The sequence below is a fragment of the Taudactylus pleione genome, unplaced genomic scaffold, assembly GCF_031769625.1.
Source record: "Taudactylus pleione unplaced genomic scaffold, aTauple2 ptg000186l, whole genome shotgun sequence".
Lineage (NCBI taxonomy): Eukaryota > Metazoa > Chordata > Amphibia > Anura > Myobatrachidae > Taudactylus > Taudactylus pleione.
In genome coordinates this window covers 9,320,827-9,336,119 of record NW_028284588.1, presented here as the reverse complement: position 1 = coordinate 9,336,119, position 15,293 = coordinate 9,320,827, and the positions used below count along the sequence as shown (strand labels likewise).

Genomic DNA, 15,293 nt, shown 5'->3' with positions numbered 1-15,293 from the left:
AATTTCGACTTTTTTTTTTCTAAATGTCTCCTCTGTGATACAGAGAGCATGTTGGGCTTTATTGGTGAAAACTTAATTGTGTAACTATGGGAAATACAAGCGTTGCGGAGAAATTTTAAGACCGACTACATCTGAACGTAAACGTTTGTTAGGAGGCCATAAGGATGCTGTCTGGCAGTTACCATGAACAAATATGGCCATTTTTTACTTCCGACACAGGAGACCCAAACACTGCCGCTCACCCAGCGTGCCTGTGGTGACACCGGAAGCGTTACTTCTGCTGAGCATCTCACATTGTGCTTCCGCTGCTACCTCTAGCGATTCGTATCTGCTGCTATTATTCCGGAACTTGGCTCAGCCAGCAACGGCAGTCAGTGAGTGCGTCGGCAGGAGCACTTGTCTGTACGTGCCCTATAAGGGGAGAACTGCTGCGCCCTGTGCTCCTGTTGTAAGAAGGGTAAGAGCCCGACACTCTGCACCAGTGTTGTCACGCTCATACTGTCATATATGCTGCTCTCTGCCTGTTGTTTTCCTGGTCACATCTCCTGTATAAATTCCCTGTAAAATGAATACTTAAAATGCTGCGGTAAGTACATAACAGGAGAGCTAACACTACATACTACAGAAAAAAAAAACAATTTACTGAAAAAGTAACTATCAGACCAGGAACATCAGGAAAACAATCCCAAAAGTGGAAAAACAGCTCCGCACTGCTCCAATGCCTGCTGCCTGTATTTATTACAAACATCTGTGATATGGACCTTTTCCATGGTCATCTCTGGAGATGATTTATTCCCCCTCTATGTCCACCTGGCTGGTAGGGAATGAATTTGGACAGTATCTGATGACGTCAAGGTCCTCTCCGCGAAGGACATCTAGACACTACCTTTACACCATGGTAGTGTAGGGATGACCATTGATGATTCAAAATAATCGATGGTTTATGGCTGATGTTGAATAGTTTTAACATCGATGACAGAGCCAATGGTTCTTTGCCATCGAACGAGTTGTAGCCGATACTTTTTTTTTTCCCCCTTAGCGAGGTGTAGCTTAGCCCCGCCCCCTTTTTGATTGGTCTACGGGCCCGTTCCCAACAACAGCGGTGGCCATCGAGTGCAAAACATCGATGGTTCACCATAGTTGGTTTGTGTACCATCGATGGTAACCACTGATGGATACATTGATGGCAATCATTGATGGACACCTCTCCAATGGCCATTCCTATGGTAGTATATAGAGATCCCCTTCCGTAGATGTACCTGGAAGTGTCGTGGAGTGAGGGCTGAAGTGCGGTTCCTTTCCCATAAAGGCCACCAAAAGAGATTTGTCCTCTTGCCGGCTCGCTTCACTTGCCACGCTTAAGGCACAGTGGCTTGCTTTGCTCGCCTCAGGTTTATATTCCCCCTCTATGTACACGTGGATAGTAAGGATTGACTTGAACAATAACTGATGACGTCAGGGTACAAATACTGAAGGGGATCTATCCACTACCATAGGGATGGACACCCTAGTGACCGGTACAGTTTAGCTTTTGCATTCTTTGTCGGTCTCGCTGGGATTGAGTGTTATTTGATAAATTTAGCTACGAATTTATTTTTTATTGTTTAAAGTACATTTGGTGGTAGATGTACTAAACCTTTGAAATAGATAAAGTACCAACCAATTAGCTTCTAACTCCCATTTTACAGGCTCTTTGAAAAATTGAGTTAGTAGCTGATTGGTTGGTACTTTATCTCTCTCCGAGCTTTGATAAATCTTGGTGTTAAATATTTCATGAGCAAAAGGGTTTGTGTACACAGATAATGAAAGACAAACCTTGTTTTGACGTTTAAAAGTGCATTTTAATTGTGTCCATAAAGCTTCCTTGCAGCATAGTATACAATGCACTTCATGAGTGTTTCCATTGAGATCCAGTATTTTGTAGAGTGTCATTATCGTTTGTAAATGTCTATATTAATGTGTACAAACTGTGTGTGCAGGTCCTAAACAACTAATCCTAACGATCTTATGATCTATTTGGCTGCAAGGCTGTTAGCGCCGTGCTAGGTCGAAAGGTGCGAGCAGAAATCCTCTAGTTGGACTTAACAGCGCAGTTAGTTGACTAGCTCCGGGAACTCCTTCATGTCCCGTCAGCTGGCATTCGGGAGCTATCAGTATGTGTGGCTGGAGTTAGGCTGTAGATTGGTAGGATTAATGGAAGGGTTGAATAACTTGCCTCCAGCCTCCAGGTGTCGGTATTGCAAACCAGTCAGGATTCCGGCGTTGGGATTTTGACCACCGGTCATGTGTGTGTCAGCATCCCGTACCTAACTCACAGAAACAGCAGTGCTTGTCATTAACCTATACACATTTAGGGGGGGAATTCAATTCAGCGCGATGGTGAATAGCCGCAGGAGGGAGCTCCCGCAGCTATTCAATTCAATGTGCTGTTTGGGCGGGCAAAGGATTTCTTCACGCACACCCCCCTGGGGATGCAAGGAGAAATCCGACAAAAGTGCCGGGCAAACAACTGTGTGCCAGCTTAGTGCGGCGCTAACAGGCACTTTAGTCAGAGAATGCCGGTTACCGCGCCCTAACACCCAGGTTAAGTTGTGAGAACCGGCATTCTCTGACTTACCTGCTTCCCGACAAGGCACACAGCGCATTGAATTGAATAGCTGTGGGAGCTCGTCCCGCGGCTATTCACCATCGCGCTGAATTGAAATCCCCCCTTAGAGAGAAAATATTGTTTTAGGCAGATACGTAACTGCCATTATAAGAAGCAGCATTATATTATAGTGTTTACACTGCACTTATCTATGGTTAGACATAATATAGACTGTGCACTGGCCAAATAAACTATAATCCAGAATTAGGAGTACAGTAGTAAGGAGATGGGCAGACCTATAGGTGGCATATTAAATTGGAGGCTCTCGTTAGGGAAGGCTGTATGCAGTTTCTAGGCTTGAAACTGCACTTCCACTCTTGAAAAAAAAACCTTCGGAATAGAATTTTATGCAAAGTTTGGAATTAACTTATATATAAATAAAACGAAGGTGTGTAGGAATGCTTGTTTGTGAAAAGAACAATTCAACTAAGAAATATAACAAAAGATTTAATAACAATGAATCAATGAGTAAAAAATAACAATATCAACATAAGTATCAAATGAGCAATATTCTGTGCAGTGTTCAGACCGTCCTGGATGGACACTAATGTAACCACGCTGCTGATATAATAATGAGTCTGTTCCAGATGGAAACAAGGTTTGCAAAATAATCCTGAATTGTGTAGCAATAAGCAGTATATGGATGATGAGCGTGTCTGTCCCAATAATATGGAACCAGCAATAATGAGGTAACTGCTGCCGGGAGCCACTGAATGGACACGGACAAAAGATCACCATAAAATTAGCAGTGTACAGGTGATATGGGGAGATGGTGACTCTACTGCTAATAGCGGGAGTATAGCTTACGTGTATGCAGAATAGTTACCAGTAAGTCTCTCCAGTGTCCAAGTGTCCCAAAGGAGAGACTGCAAATGCGGTCTCTTGGAGGAGGTAGCGCTCTGACCGCTCGTCAGCGGGAGCTGGCAGGCTAGGAGCAGATAGCTGAATGCTCCTAGAAGCCGGGTGCTTCAGCTGTGTAGGTACGATCCGCCTCCACGAGCTCACGGGAAACTCCTCATACAAGTTACAGGACCCACACTACAGGATAGGAGCTGGTCTGAAAGGAGCAAGCGGAAATCCTTGACTCGTTTCTCCGGGCAGTAAAAACCCCGGTTTCCTTCTGAGGAAACTTATGTTGATATTGTTATTTTTTACTCATTGATTCATTGTTATTAAATCTTTTATTATATTTCTTAGTTGAATTGTTCTTTTCACAAACAAGCACTCCTACACACCTTTGTTTTGTCTTTTTTCAGCAGGGAGCAGATCCTGCTTGTTAGGAGCTGCCATTTTGGATTAGCATTGTGTTGTTGGTTGAATAGCGCACTTTTTCATTTATTTTTTGATTCTATATAAATACTTATCTAAATGTTAAATCTACCAGCCTTAAGATAATATTTTAAGGGGGGGATTCAAATAGCCGCGATAAGCTGGTTTTCCTGCAAATTTGTACTTATCTCGCTATCCTATGTGGCTTTCGCAGGTGTGATTTCTCCATAGCATAAAGTCACGAAAAGTTTTCACCACCTCCTGAGCAGGTGAAAGGTTTAGGAAAATCCCTATTTCAAGGTAAAAATGTCGGTACTTGTTCAGAACCACTGGGACACTTTCCTTAATGACTAATTAGACAAAAATTTATTTTTGAATTCGCTTAATTTGGCCAATAATGACATGTCTTTTTGGGCAGAAAAAGTGCAAAATGCAGGAAAATGGGTTAATTGATGTGGGAGAGGTACATGGGGTGCTATATGAATGAGACAGGTGTTTTTATGATTGCATGTGGGTGTTAGAGGTGTATTTTGAAGTGTTTTTTTAAGTGTCTTTAAATGACACAAATATATACTTAAAGACATGTGCGGCCCCAATTTTAAAAGCATATTTATTTTGCCAAAAAACACACTTTCTATCAGTATTTGACTGATTTAGAAATATGCATGAAACAGCCATTTGACACAATGTAAGAACCCTTAATACTTTATTAGGTCCACTAATACACTTCTATATCGTTATTCTATATCGCTTTGCCTTTTTTGGGGGGTACAGGCAGATTTCCCCATTACCATCTATGCTTATCGCTGGTAAACCTGGAAAAAAGTTTGCGTGAATGCAGCATCGCAACTTTTGGAATTAAATTGCACGACAAACAGGTGCGCGTATTGACGCGACAAGCGGAATTTCTACGCGAAGGTTGCAAAAACTTAGCGCACTAAAATTGGTGCATTATCGCAGCTAATTGAATGCCTCTCTAAGCATCATTTTAGTGTTTAAAGAGTTTATAATTACTAACGTTCTCCAACCGACTTCCTCTGAATTTACCTGTATGTGAGCTCTCCCTGTACTGTCTTTGCTATTTTTACTAAGGTTTGATATGTAGAGAGAATGTTATTTATTAACATTGCATTTAAGTGCAAATTTGCTTAAACCAGCTAAAATGCTTTTCTAATCTCATTATTACTTTATTAACACTTAAACAGGGGAGACAGAAAATGTTGTCTTATGACACAGGTGCGAGTGCGTGGTGGTTCACCTGGTATGATCAGTGGGTTTTAGTAAAATTGGCACCTAATCATTGGCCTGTAGCTCCCGTCAAATCAGGGGAACATTCACTGAACAGTTCCAGTGCAGATAGGTTTGCATTACCCACCTGGCCTATGCCACCATGATCAAGCCACCTCGAAACACATGACAGCGAATGTTCATAATCAGTAGACTAGAACATATTGGGTTGCAATCTGTTGCATGTGACAAAGTACACGTTTTGTTTTGTTAGCTTAATGAATTTTTTTCTCTTTTTTGCCCCTCTGGTTTACAGGACTACATCTTGGAAATGAGCCACAAAGGAGATAATCATGGTCCTAAACATGAACCCAACAATAACAAGGTATCTTAGAATATCTTTAATTACAATAGCTAAAAGTGATTTTACCCCATGTTAAGTGTTGTACACACTGGCATTTGAATATACATATCACAATGAACAAATATTGAATATGGGTCATTCATCCTTATAGTAAAGACATGGTTTTTACTTAATGTTTTACTTAATGTACTGTATACATTTTTATTTCAAAATAAACGGTCTCTAAGCACCTGAATGACACTTTAGATATAAGGTCTGTATCTGCTGCAGTTAGAAAAAGAGGTATTGCCAATCTCGCAAACTCACATAAAAACAAATTAACTGCACTTATGTAGCCTATTTAAATTGATGAATTCAGTCAGCATATTAATGTAAATTTATTTGTTATTAAAAAATGTTAATCTATAATGTATTCTAATTTTTTATAAAAAATTTACATAAATAGCCAATTATGCATTTACTAATGTATCATACCATCTAATATGTTTTCTAGTTAAAAAATTCAACTATGTAACAATATGCTACATCAGCAGACTTTTGTTTTTATGTATTTTTATTTCAAAAGCACGGCTGACCATGTACACAACTTTCTTTAGGATGAGATTGAGTAGATTGATCGTCTTTTGTGTTTAGCATTTCCGGCTTGTGTATATCATGTGGATTAGCCATCAGATCATTAAAATGGTCACTACAGTAGAATAGTGGGCTTATCATGTTGAAGGCAGCAACTTCTGCATTTGTGTGATTATTTCTACATCAGGGTCCATAGGGTATCCACAGGATACCTTGGGGGTATAGGTGATGACGTCAGGCATCGGGCACCATAGAGTTAAGTTTTCAGCCTCCCAGGATGCACTAGGGTCCCCTTCCTATACCCCGCCCCCGAGCCAAGGCATCTCAGTTTCGTTTGGTGCCCGGCCGGAGTCGGATGCACTTGTTAGAGTGGGGCTAAGAGTAGCCCCTGAAGTTTCTTCAATGCAGCTGTGGCTGCACATCTGGAAGTACAGCATGGACAGTCAGTGCTGAAGTCCATGCTGTGTTCCCTACACCCCCGCCGGTACCGATCCGGGGATGCTGGTAAGCATCTGGGGTCACAGCTAGCAGTGACCCCAGATGTTTGGGACCATGGCCAGATCTAAGGGGGCAGCAGGTAAGCAGCGGGGTCCCGCTGAAACGTGGTCCAGAGTCCCCAGGCAGGGGGCTCCCTGGGGACTGGCTGCAGCGTGGAGCCAGGTACCTAACCTGCGCTTCCACTACCCCCCTGGGACAGCGGACCGCAGTTGAGCGGTAGCGCTGCGGCGTCCCATGGGTTAATTGCATGCCAGGGGAGAGTGCCTTCCCTGTAGCACAGCCGGCGCCTCCCCCGCTGCACACAGCCCTCTCTGCACTGTGCTGACTGGCCCTGTGGCAGCGCTCCTCTCCCAGGCCGGCCTCCTCTATGCTCCTCGGTGGCCATCTTTACAAGCGCATGGTGAAAGCTGCTGGAAGCTTGGAAGCGGTGGTATCGCGGTCTGGGTCCCCCGGCATACCTCTCCTCCGTTTGGTTCAGGTCTGTGTATGCAGCGCTGTGTCCTACCAGGCTCTGTGTCTGCGTAGTTGATTATCAGCACTGTTAGTGCAGGAATTGATTTTCTTTGCATTGTATGTGACTTCTGCTAGCGCTGCTGCCTGTACTTTCATTTTCTACTGTCAGCCTTTTCACTGTCCCTGATCTTTTTCTGCTAAAGCCCTTGCGGTTCGGTGATTGCAGGGTGGTCTCACACTATACTACGAGTATCAGTGAGAGGGGTCACATACTTACCATCATGTCTGAGAGTGACTTTCCTCTCCAGCTTTTGTGTACTATGTGCAAGGTACCTATAGCGGAGGGGGAAGGTAGCGCGGAGGGGCTATGTCTGCAGTGTTATTTATTGGCGCGGCCAATTACTGTCACGGCCCCGGTACAGGAGCCGCCCTGGGCTTGTTTCGCCAAAGCGCTTACAACCCTCGTGGGCCAGTTAGCTCCGCAGCCTGCGTTCTCACAGATGGGTTTGTCCCAGCAGTCGGTGGTGTCGTCACCCATGCAGGGTTTCCCGAGACAATTGATGGTACCACACAGTCTCCCTATTTCCCCTCCCCAAGTCTCTCAGGAGCCTGCGTGGGTTAATTCTCTGACAAGTTCTGTACAGCATTTGTCGGACGTGTTACAAGGGGAGTCTGTGTTGAGGCTGCATAAGCGGTCGATGGCGTCTCTGTCCGCTCCTTATGAGGATGACGACGTGACGTCTGATGATGGGGAGATTCTGGTTCTTTCGGACCAGGAACCTCTCCGTACTAAAGAGTCCGACGCTAGGTCCAAGGTTTATATTCCTGGACTTATTCGGGCAGTCCGCACAGCTTTAGTGATTGAGGATGAAAATCCTCCGGTGTCAAAATCTAAATATGCCTTTTTTAAGGATATTAAGGGTGACACCACAGTGTTTCCTCTTTCGGGTAAGTTAGTGGACCATTTAGAGGAGGCGTGGAAACATCCGGGCAAACGGTATCAGCCTCAGAGGTGCTTGGCGGTGGCTTATCCGTTTGCGGATAATTATTTTTCTAAGTGGGAATCCCCTCCGCAGGTGTATTCCCATGTGACACGCCTAGTCCGCAGTGCCACATTGCCCATGCCTTCCATGTCTTCCTTGAAGGATGCTACGGACCGTAAGGTAGAGATTTGCCTAAAGTCCGTTTATTCCCTTGTGGGGGGGGGGCAGCTAGACCGGCTATGGCCATTTGTTGGGTAGCCAGAGCTATGGAGTGCTGGGCTGATAATTTGGAGGCATCTTTCGATTCCGACTGTTAAGCTGAACAGACCGAGTTGATTAGCAATCTCCGGGACTGGGCCACTTATATCAATGAGGCGACCTTGGATATCAGTACCCTGGCGTCTCGAATTTCTTCGGCGGCTGTCGCTGCTCGTCGCACCTTATGGTTGCGATCTGGGAAGGTGGACGCTGATTCCAAGAAGGGCTTGGAAGCTTTGCCTTTCAATGGAGAAGTCCTCTTTGGTCCGGATCTGTACAAAATCGTAGCCACGCTGGCGGCAGCCAAATCGGCATGTCTTCCATCTGCTGCGGTTCCTTCCGGTTGAGGTACGTCGTCCTTTCGGCCTTACAGGGCCCAGGGTAGGCCTAAGACGCAGTCTTTTCCCAGACAGGCTGGCCCCAAAAAATCGGCCAAGCCCCGGAAACAGGCCTGGAGTACCAGACGTCCGGCCCCTAAGCCCGATGACAAGCCTGCGGCCTGACGGTCCGGGCCTCCCTTTGGGGGATCCCAAAGTGGGAGGCCGCCTGCTGCAGTTCGCCCAGTGTTGGTCGGTTACCACGACAGACACTTGGGTTCTTGAGGTGGTTTCTCACGGGTACGCCCTCCCTTTCGGCACAGGCCCCCGTCTCGATTCTTCACCACGGGTCTTCCATCAGACCGGAACAAAGCCGTGCAACTGCGGAAGGTTTTGCACACTATGCTCCAGGCTGGAGTTATAGTGCCTGTTCCATTCTCCCAGAGGGGCCAGGGTTTCTATTCCAATCTGTTTTTAGTGCAGAAACCCAATGGGTCGTATCGTCCAATCCTCAACCTCAAAGCACTCAACAAGTCTTTGCCGGTGCCGAGGTTTCGGATGGAGACCCTACGGTCCATCATTCTGGCGCTGGAACCTGGGGATTACATGGTGTCGTTGGACATACAGGACGCTTACCTGCATGTCCCTATTCTTTTGCGCCATGAACAGTTCCTCAGGTTTGCAATCCACAACGACCACTTTCAGTTCCGGGCGTTACCTTTTGGGCTGGCGACAGCACCACGTGTATTCACCAAGGTGATGGCGGTCATGGCGGCTTCCCTGCGGCTGCAGGGAGTCCGCATGTTACCGTACTTGGACGACCTTCTGTTGGTGGCAGGATCTCCAGAGCTCCTTCTACGCCACTTGGACCTCATGATTGCGGTACTCCAGCGGCACGGCTGGTTAAGATACTGGCAGAAGTCCACCCTGATCCCGTCTCAGAGGATTCTGCACCTCGGAGCCTTATTGGACTCCGGACAGCAAAGGATCTTTGTGACGGGGGGAAAAGATCTCTGCCTTCCAGTTGAGGGTGCGCAGTTGTCTGCAGAATCGCCGTGTGTCTCTGCACTCGGCGATGAGGTTACTGGGCTCCATGGTGTCGGTATTCGACATGGTGGAATATGCCCAGTTTCACTCCAGACCTCTGCAGCAATTGATCCTGTCCAAATGGAATGGACTGCCTCAGAGTCTAAAATCCCAGACAATGGTGCTCACTCCAGAGGTTCGCCTGTCCCTAGCCTGGTGGTTGCAGACGACCCATCTCAACAGGGGTCATCTGTTCTGGGTGGCGAATTGGGTCCTGTTGACAACGGACGCCAGTCTGCGAGGGTCACGGGTCCACACTTGTTCCAGGGCAGGTGGATTCGGGCGGAACAGAGCTTCCAATAAACATCTTGGAGCTCCGCGCGGTATTCAATGCTCTCCAGCAGGCACATCGGGTTCTCCAAGGTCACCCAGTGCAGGTCCAGTCGGACAACGCTACCACCGTGACCTACATAAATCGGCAAGGAGGAACCCGAAGTCGGACGGCTCTCGTAGAGGTGTCCCGAATCCTGGTTTGGGCGGAGCGCAATCTCCCGGCCATATCAGCAGTCTTCATCCCGGGAGTCCTAAACTGGGAGGCGGACTTTCTCAGTCATCAGGACGTTCATCCGGGGAATGGTCTCTGCACCAGGACGTCTTTCAACTTCTGGTGGACAGGTGGGGTCTTCCTGAGATCGACCTCATGGCGTCACGGCGCAACAACAAGTTGCCGGAGTACGGGTCTCGCACAAAAGACGAAAAGGTGTCTCTGGTGGATGCTCTGTCCGTCCGGTGGACGTTCCGGTTTGCTTATCTGTTTCCTCCGTTTTCCCTTCCACGGGTAATCCGGAAATTCAAACAGGAAGGAGGGACGCTCCTGTTGATAGCTCCCACGTGGCCCCGGAGGCACTGGTTCTCAGACCTCCAGCGACTGTCCGTGGACATTCCTCTGCGGTTGCCGTTACGTCCGGACCTCCTGTCACAGGGTCCTTGTCTTCACCCGGACCTGACTCGGCTGTCTTTGATGGCGTGGCTGTTGAGACGGCCATGTTAAGGTCCAGGAGGTTTTCCAGCTCTGTAGTGCAAACAATGCTAAGGGCTCGGAAACCATCCTCTGCAAGGATATACCATCATGTGTGGCATACTTTCTTCCAGTGGTGTCGGCCGAGAGGTTATGCTCCTCGGGAGTTCCATCTGTCTAGAGTATTAGCTTTCCTACAGGCGGGACTGGACCATGGGCTTCGCCTTGTGTCTCTTGAGGTGCAGGTGTCTGCCCTGTCCGTCTGGTTCCATCGTAGGAGTGCTGCAATCCCTGATGTGCGCACCTTTATGCAAGGTGTTCTCAGAATTCAGCCACCTCTTGTTCTACCGGTGGCGCTTTGGGATTTAGCTGTGGTCCTGAGGGCTCTCCAGGGACCGCCATTTGAACTACTGGGCTCAGTGGACCTCAAATGGCTGACAGCTAAAACTATTTTCCTTCTGGCCATTGCTTCGGCAAGACGTGTTTCTGACTTAGGGGCTCTCTCCTTTTCTGATTTTTCATAGGAACAGGGCGGTGCTGCGCACTCGTCCTGGTTTCCTTCCTAAAGTTGTTTCCAGTTTTCACATCAACGAGGAAATCGTTGTGCCGGCTTTTAACTCACCTGATCTTTCAGTGGGTGAGGCCACTTTTGGATGTTGTGCGGGCCTTAAGGATTTATGTTGACCGCACTTCTTCGTTTAGGAAGTCGGGCGCCTTGTTTGTCCTCTATGGCTTCTGTTAAAAGGGTTGGCCTGCTTCAAAACAGACTTTAGCAGGCTGGATTCGTATGGCAATTTCAGAAGCTTATCTTCATGAAGGTCTTTCAGTTCCCTTCTCTGTGAGGGCTCATTCCACTAGGTCTGTGGGTCCTTCGTGGGCAGCTAGACGTGGTGCCTCTGCAGTTCAGATCTGCAAGGCTGCTACGTGTGGGGTATTACGCTTTTGACACCTTTGCCTCTCAGGATGCTTCCTTCAGGCGGCGGATTCTCCTTTCAGCACAGGAACGTCCCCACCCTTAAAGGATACTGCTTTGGGACATCCCCAAGGTATCCTGTGGATACCCTATGGACCCTGATGTAGAAAATAGGAGATATGGTAAGAACTTACCTTTGTTATCTCTATTTCTACGAAGTCCATAGGTTTCCACAGGACTCCCGCCCTGTCGCACCTGTGCTGCAGATGGGCTTTACTCTGGTCACCGTTTTTTCCGTCTCCCTCTGGTGAGAATGTGATTCTTGTGTGTGTCCAGATGTTTTTTCTCTCTCTTCCTTCTCCTCCGGCCTATGGCTTGGTACGTAACTGAGATGCCTTGGATCGGGGGCGGGGTGGTATAGCAGGGGGACCCTAGTGCATCCTGGGAGGCTGAAAACTTAATCATTATGGTGCCCGATGCCTGACGTCATCGCCTATACCCCCAATGTATCTTGTGGAAACCTATGGACTTCGTAGAAATAGAGATAACAAAGGTAAGTTCTTACCATATCTCCTATTTTTTATGAAAATGTAGCTGCTTTCTGTTGATTTAATTTGTTAAATTTGAGTCTGCAGGCTCCTGCTGTAAAAATAAAGTACTGTGCAAAAGTTTTAGGCAGGTGTGGAAAAAATTCTGCAAAGTAATAATGCTTTCAAAAATAGAAGTGTTAATAGTTTATTTTTATCAATTAACAAAATGCAAAGTGAATGAACAGAAGAGAAATCTAAATCAAATCAATATTTGTTGTGATCACCCTGTGCCTTCAAAACAGCATCAGTTCTAGGTACACTTGCACACAGCTTTTGAAGAACTCTGCAGGGAGGTTGTTCCATACATCTTGGAGAATGAACCACAGATCTTCTGTGAATGTAGGCTTGCTCATATCCTTCTGTCGCTTCATGTAATCCCAGACAGACTCGATAATGTTGAGATCAGGGCTCTGTGGGGGCCATATCATCACTTTCAGGAGTCCTTGTGCTTCTTTACGCTGAAGATAGTTCTTAATGACATTGGCTATATGTTTAGGGTCATTGTCCTGCTGTGGAATAAATTTGGAGCCAATCTGATGCCTCCCTGATGTTATTGCATAATGGATAAGTACCTGCCTCTATTTCTCAGCATTGAGGACACCATTAATACTTACCAAATCCCCAACTCCATTTGCTGAAATGCAGCCCCACACTTGTAAGGAACCTCCACCATGCTTCACTGTTGCCTGCAGACACTCATTATTATACCGCTCGCCAGCCCTTTGGCTCAACTGGCAGAAACCAGTGGGACCCAGATACAACCATCTACTGTTCTGAGAAGTCTGGCCAGAAGTGATCTTCATGGAAGAATTGCAATCAAAAGCCATATGCCAAGCGACTCAACTATGCACGAAAACACCGGAACGCAGAAAAATGTCAGCAGGTGCTCTGGACTGATGAGTCAAAATTTTAAATATTTGGCTGTAACAGAACGCAGTTTGTTCGCCAAAGGGCTGGAGAGTGGTACAATAATGAGTGTCTGCAGGCAAATTTGTGGTTCTACAAGACTTTTGAAACCTCCCTACGAGTTCCTTCAAAAACTGTGTGCAAGTGTACCTAGAAGAATTGATGCTGTTTTAAAGGCAAATGGTGATCACACCAAATATTGATTTGATTTAGATTTGTTACTTTGCTTTTTGCTAATTGATAAAAATTAACACTTCTATTTTTTTAAGAATTCTTACTTTGCAGCATTTTTTCCACACCTACCTAAAACTTTTGCACAATACTGTATATGGGGCAGAAGCTAGTCCTGTAGGAAGATCTTATGAGCATAAGTTAGCAAGTGGAGTGGTCTAGGGCACGTTTGTAAGTTTAATGGGGATGTGAGAAGCCTGAAGGCATGGTGTTTTGCACTATAGATATTTTTTGTTTGTTTCTTGGTCTGATCCGCTGTATGAGGGAAACAAAGGCTCACAAGCTTTATGAGTTTATGTACAAAGCAAAAGCCACTGCTTCTCGGTGAGTTTCAGCTCAAAATTAAATCCGGGAATAATAAGGGCAAAGGCCAGTGTGTTTTTCACTTAATGTTGGTGCTCCGCAGCTTGCAAAAATGGCCGTCTCACAAATATACCCTTTAGAGTGGAAAATAGCATAGAGTAGTGATATGAGGCATCTGTCTCGGATGCAGGAGGATGGTATCATGTGAAGTTCATACATCCAACTTGTTTAAGCTGTTTGGTTAAAAACTATAGGCCCTGATTCAGACCCACTCGCAAGCGGCTTTCCGCTAGCAAGTGGGTCGATGGTCTGCACTGAGCATGCGCACGACGGAGGGAGCTCCGTCGTGCGCATGCGCCAGACGCGACGAGCGAAGGAAAGTCCTTCGCTCGTTGTGTCTGATCAAAGGGGGCGTGCTGTCGATTTTGATTGACAGCACGTCCCCTTTGGTGGGCGTGCCTCCCGTCAGAAGCCGGCCCACTGACATCACTAGTGATGTCAGTGGGAGTGATTTTGGCTCTGATAGAGCCAAAATCACTCCGGGTCTTGCGGTTGAAAACCTCAACCGCAGGCTCCGGCTCGCAGTTTTGATGGTCGCGATGGTCAAGACCATCGCGGCCATCAAACTGCACGCTCGTTTAGGCTGTGGGTGGTGACCCACAGCTATACGAGCGTCCAGGAGGACGCTCCATTTTTATGGAGGGCGGCCCTCATTCAGAGCGTGCGCTCTGCTCAGAGCGTACGGCTCTGAATGAGGGCCATAGTTTGTAACAGCTTACCTTTTCATTTTATTTGTTTTTTTTACGAATGGTCAAACTGCTTTAATCATGTATAGCACAGAGAAATTAATTAAGAACACGTTATGTTTAAGAAGTGGACTATCATTATTATGTTTTATATAGCACATACATATTACCATATTACGCAGAGCTGTACATTGAGAGTCATGATACAGATAAATTACATACAATGACGGGAAACAAATGAATTTACAATCTAAGATTTAATTTGTTCTTCTAATTGTAGTAAAAATAGTGCAATAGAACAACAGACGTTCTTACTTTTGTAGTTCTGCTCATTCTAGGTCAGGCTTCTCCAGCTTTTGATGGTACCTTCTCCCTATTGCCAGCTCTATTCTATGTGTAGGTTTTATAAGGAAATCCACACTTGATGATTTGTTAAAAACATTTTTTCCTATTTCTACTGCAGCGTCCATAGGGTATCCACCGGATACCTTGGGGTATAGGTGATGACGTCCGTCTTCAGGCACCACAGAGTTAAAGTTTTCAGCCTCCCAGGATGCATTTGGGTCCCTCTCCTATACCCCGCCCCCGGGCCAAGGCATCTCAGTTTCGTCGGTGCCTGGCTCGGAGTCGGAGGCACTGTGCAGAGGGGGGCTATGAAGAGCCCCTGAAGTTTGTTTTAAAGGCAGCACTGGCTGCACATCTGGGAGTACAACATGGACAGTCAGTACTGACGTCCATGCTGTCTCCCCTACACCCCGCTGGTACCAGAACGCCGGTACTGATCCGGGGATGCTGGTAGACATCTGGGGTCACGGCTAGCGGTGCCCCCAGATGTCTTGGACCATGGCCAGATCCCAGGGGATAGCAGGTAAGCAGCGGGGTCCCGCGGTGGGTCCCCGCTGGTCACATGGTCCTGAGTCCCCAGGCAGGGGGCTCCCTGGGGACCGGCTGCAGCATGGAGCCAGGCGACC

The 15,293-nt window shown here is 46.7% G+C and overlaps 1 protein-coding gene across 4 annotated transcripts in view; it reads left to right on the top strand.

Annotated features, from left to right (window-relative positions):
• Window positions 1–254: 254 nt before the first annotated feature.
• Window positions 255–15,293, top strand: part of LOC148519651 (uncharacterized) — a 143,673-nt gene continuing 128,634 nt past the window's right edge. The window contains exons 1-2 of one of the 4 annotated variants that reach the window (XM_088476308.1): window positions 255–457; window positions 5,460–5,528. In XM_088476308.1, the coding sequence (XP_088332434.1) occupies window positions 5,475–5,528 (54 nt within the window). In that variant the 5' untranslated portion in view covers window positions 255–457; window positions 5,460–5,474. Of the gene's footprint in view, window positions 458–485; window positions 587–4,134; window positions 4,217–5,459; window positions 5,529–15,293 lie in introns of those variants that run through there. The other 3 variants (XM_088476305.1, XM_088476307.1, XM_088476306.1) reach the window with 3 other exon arrangements.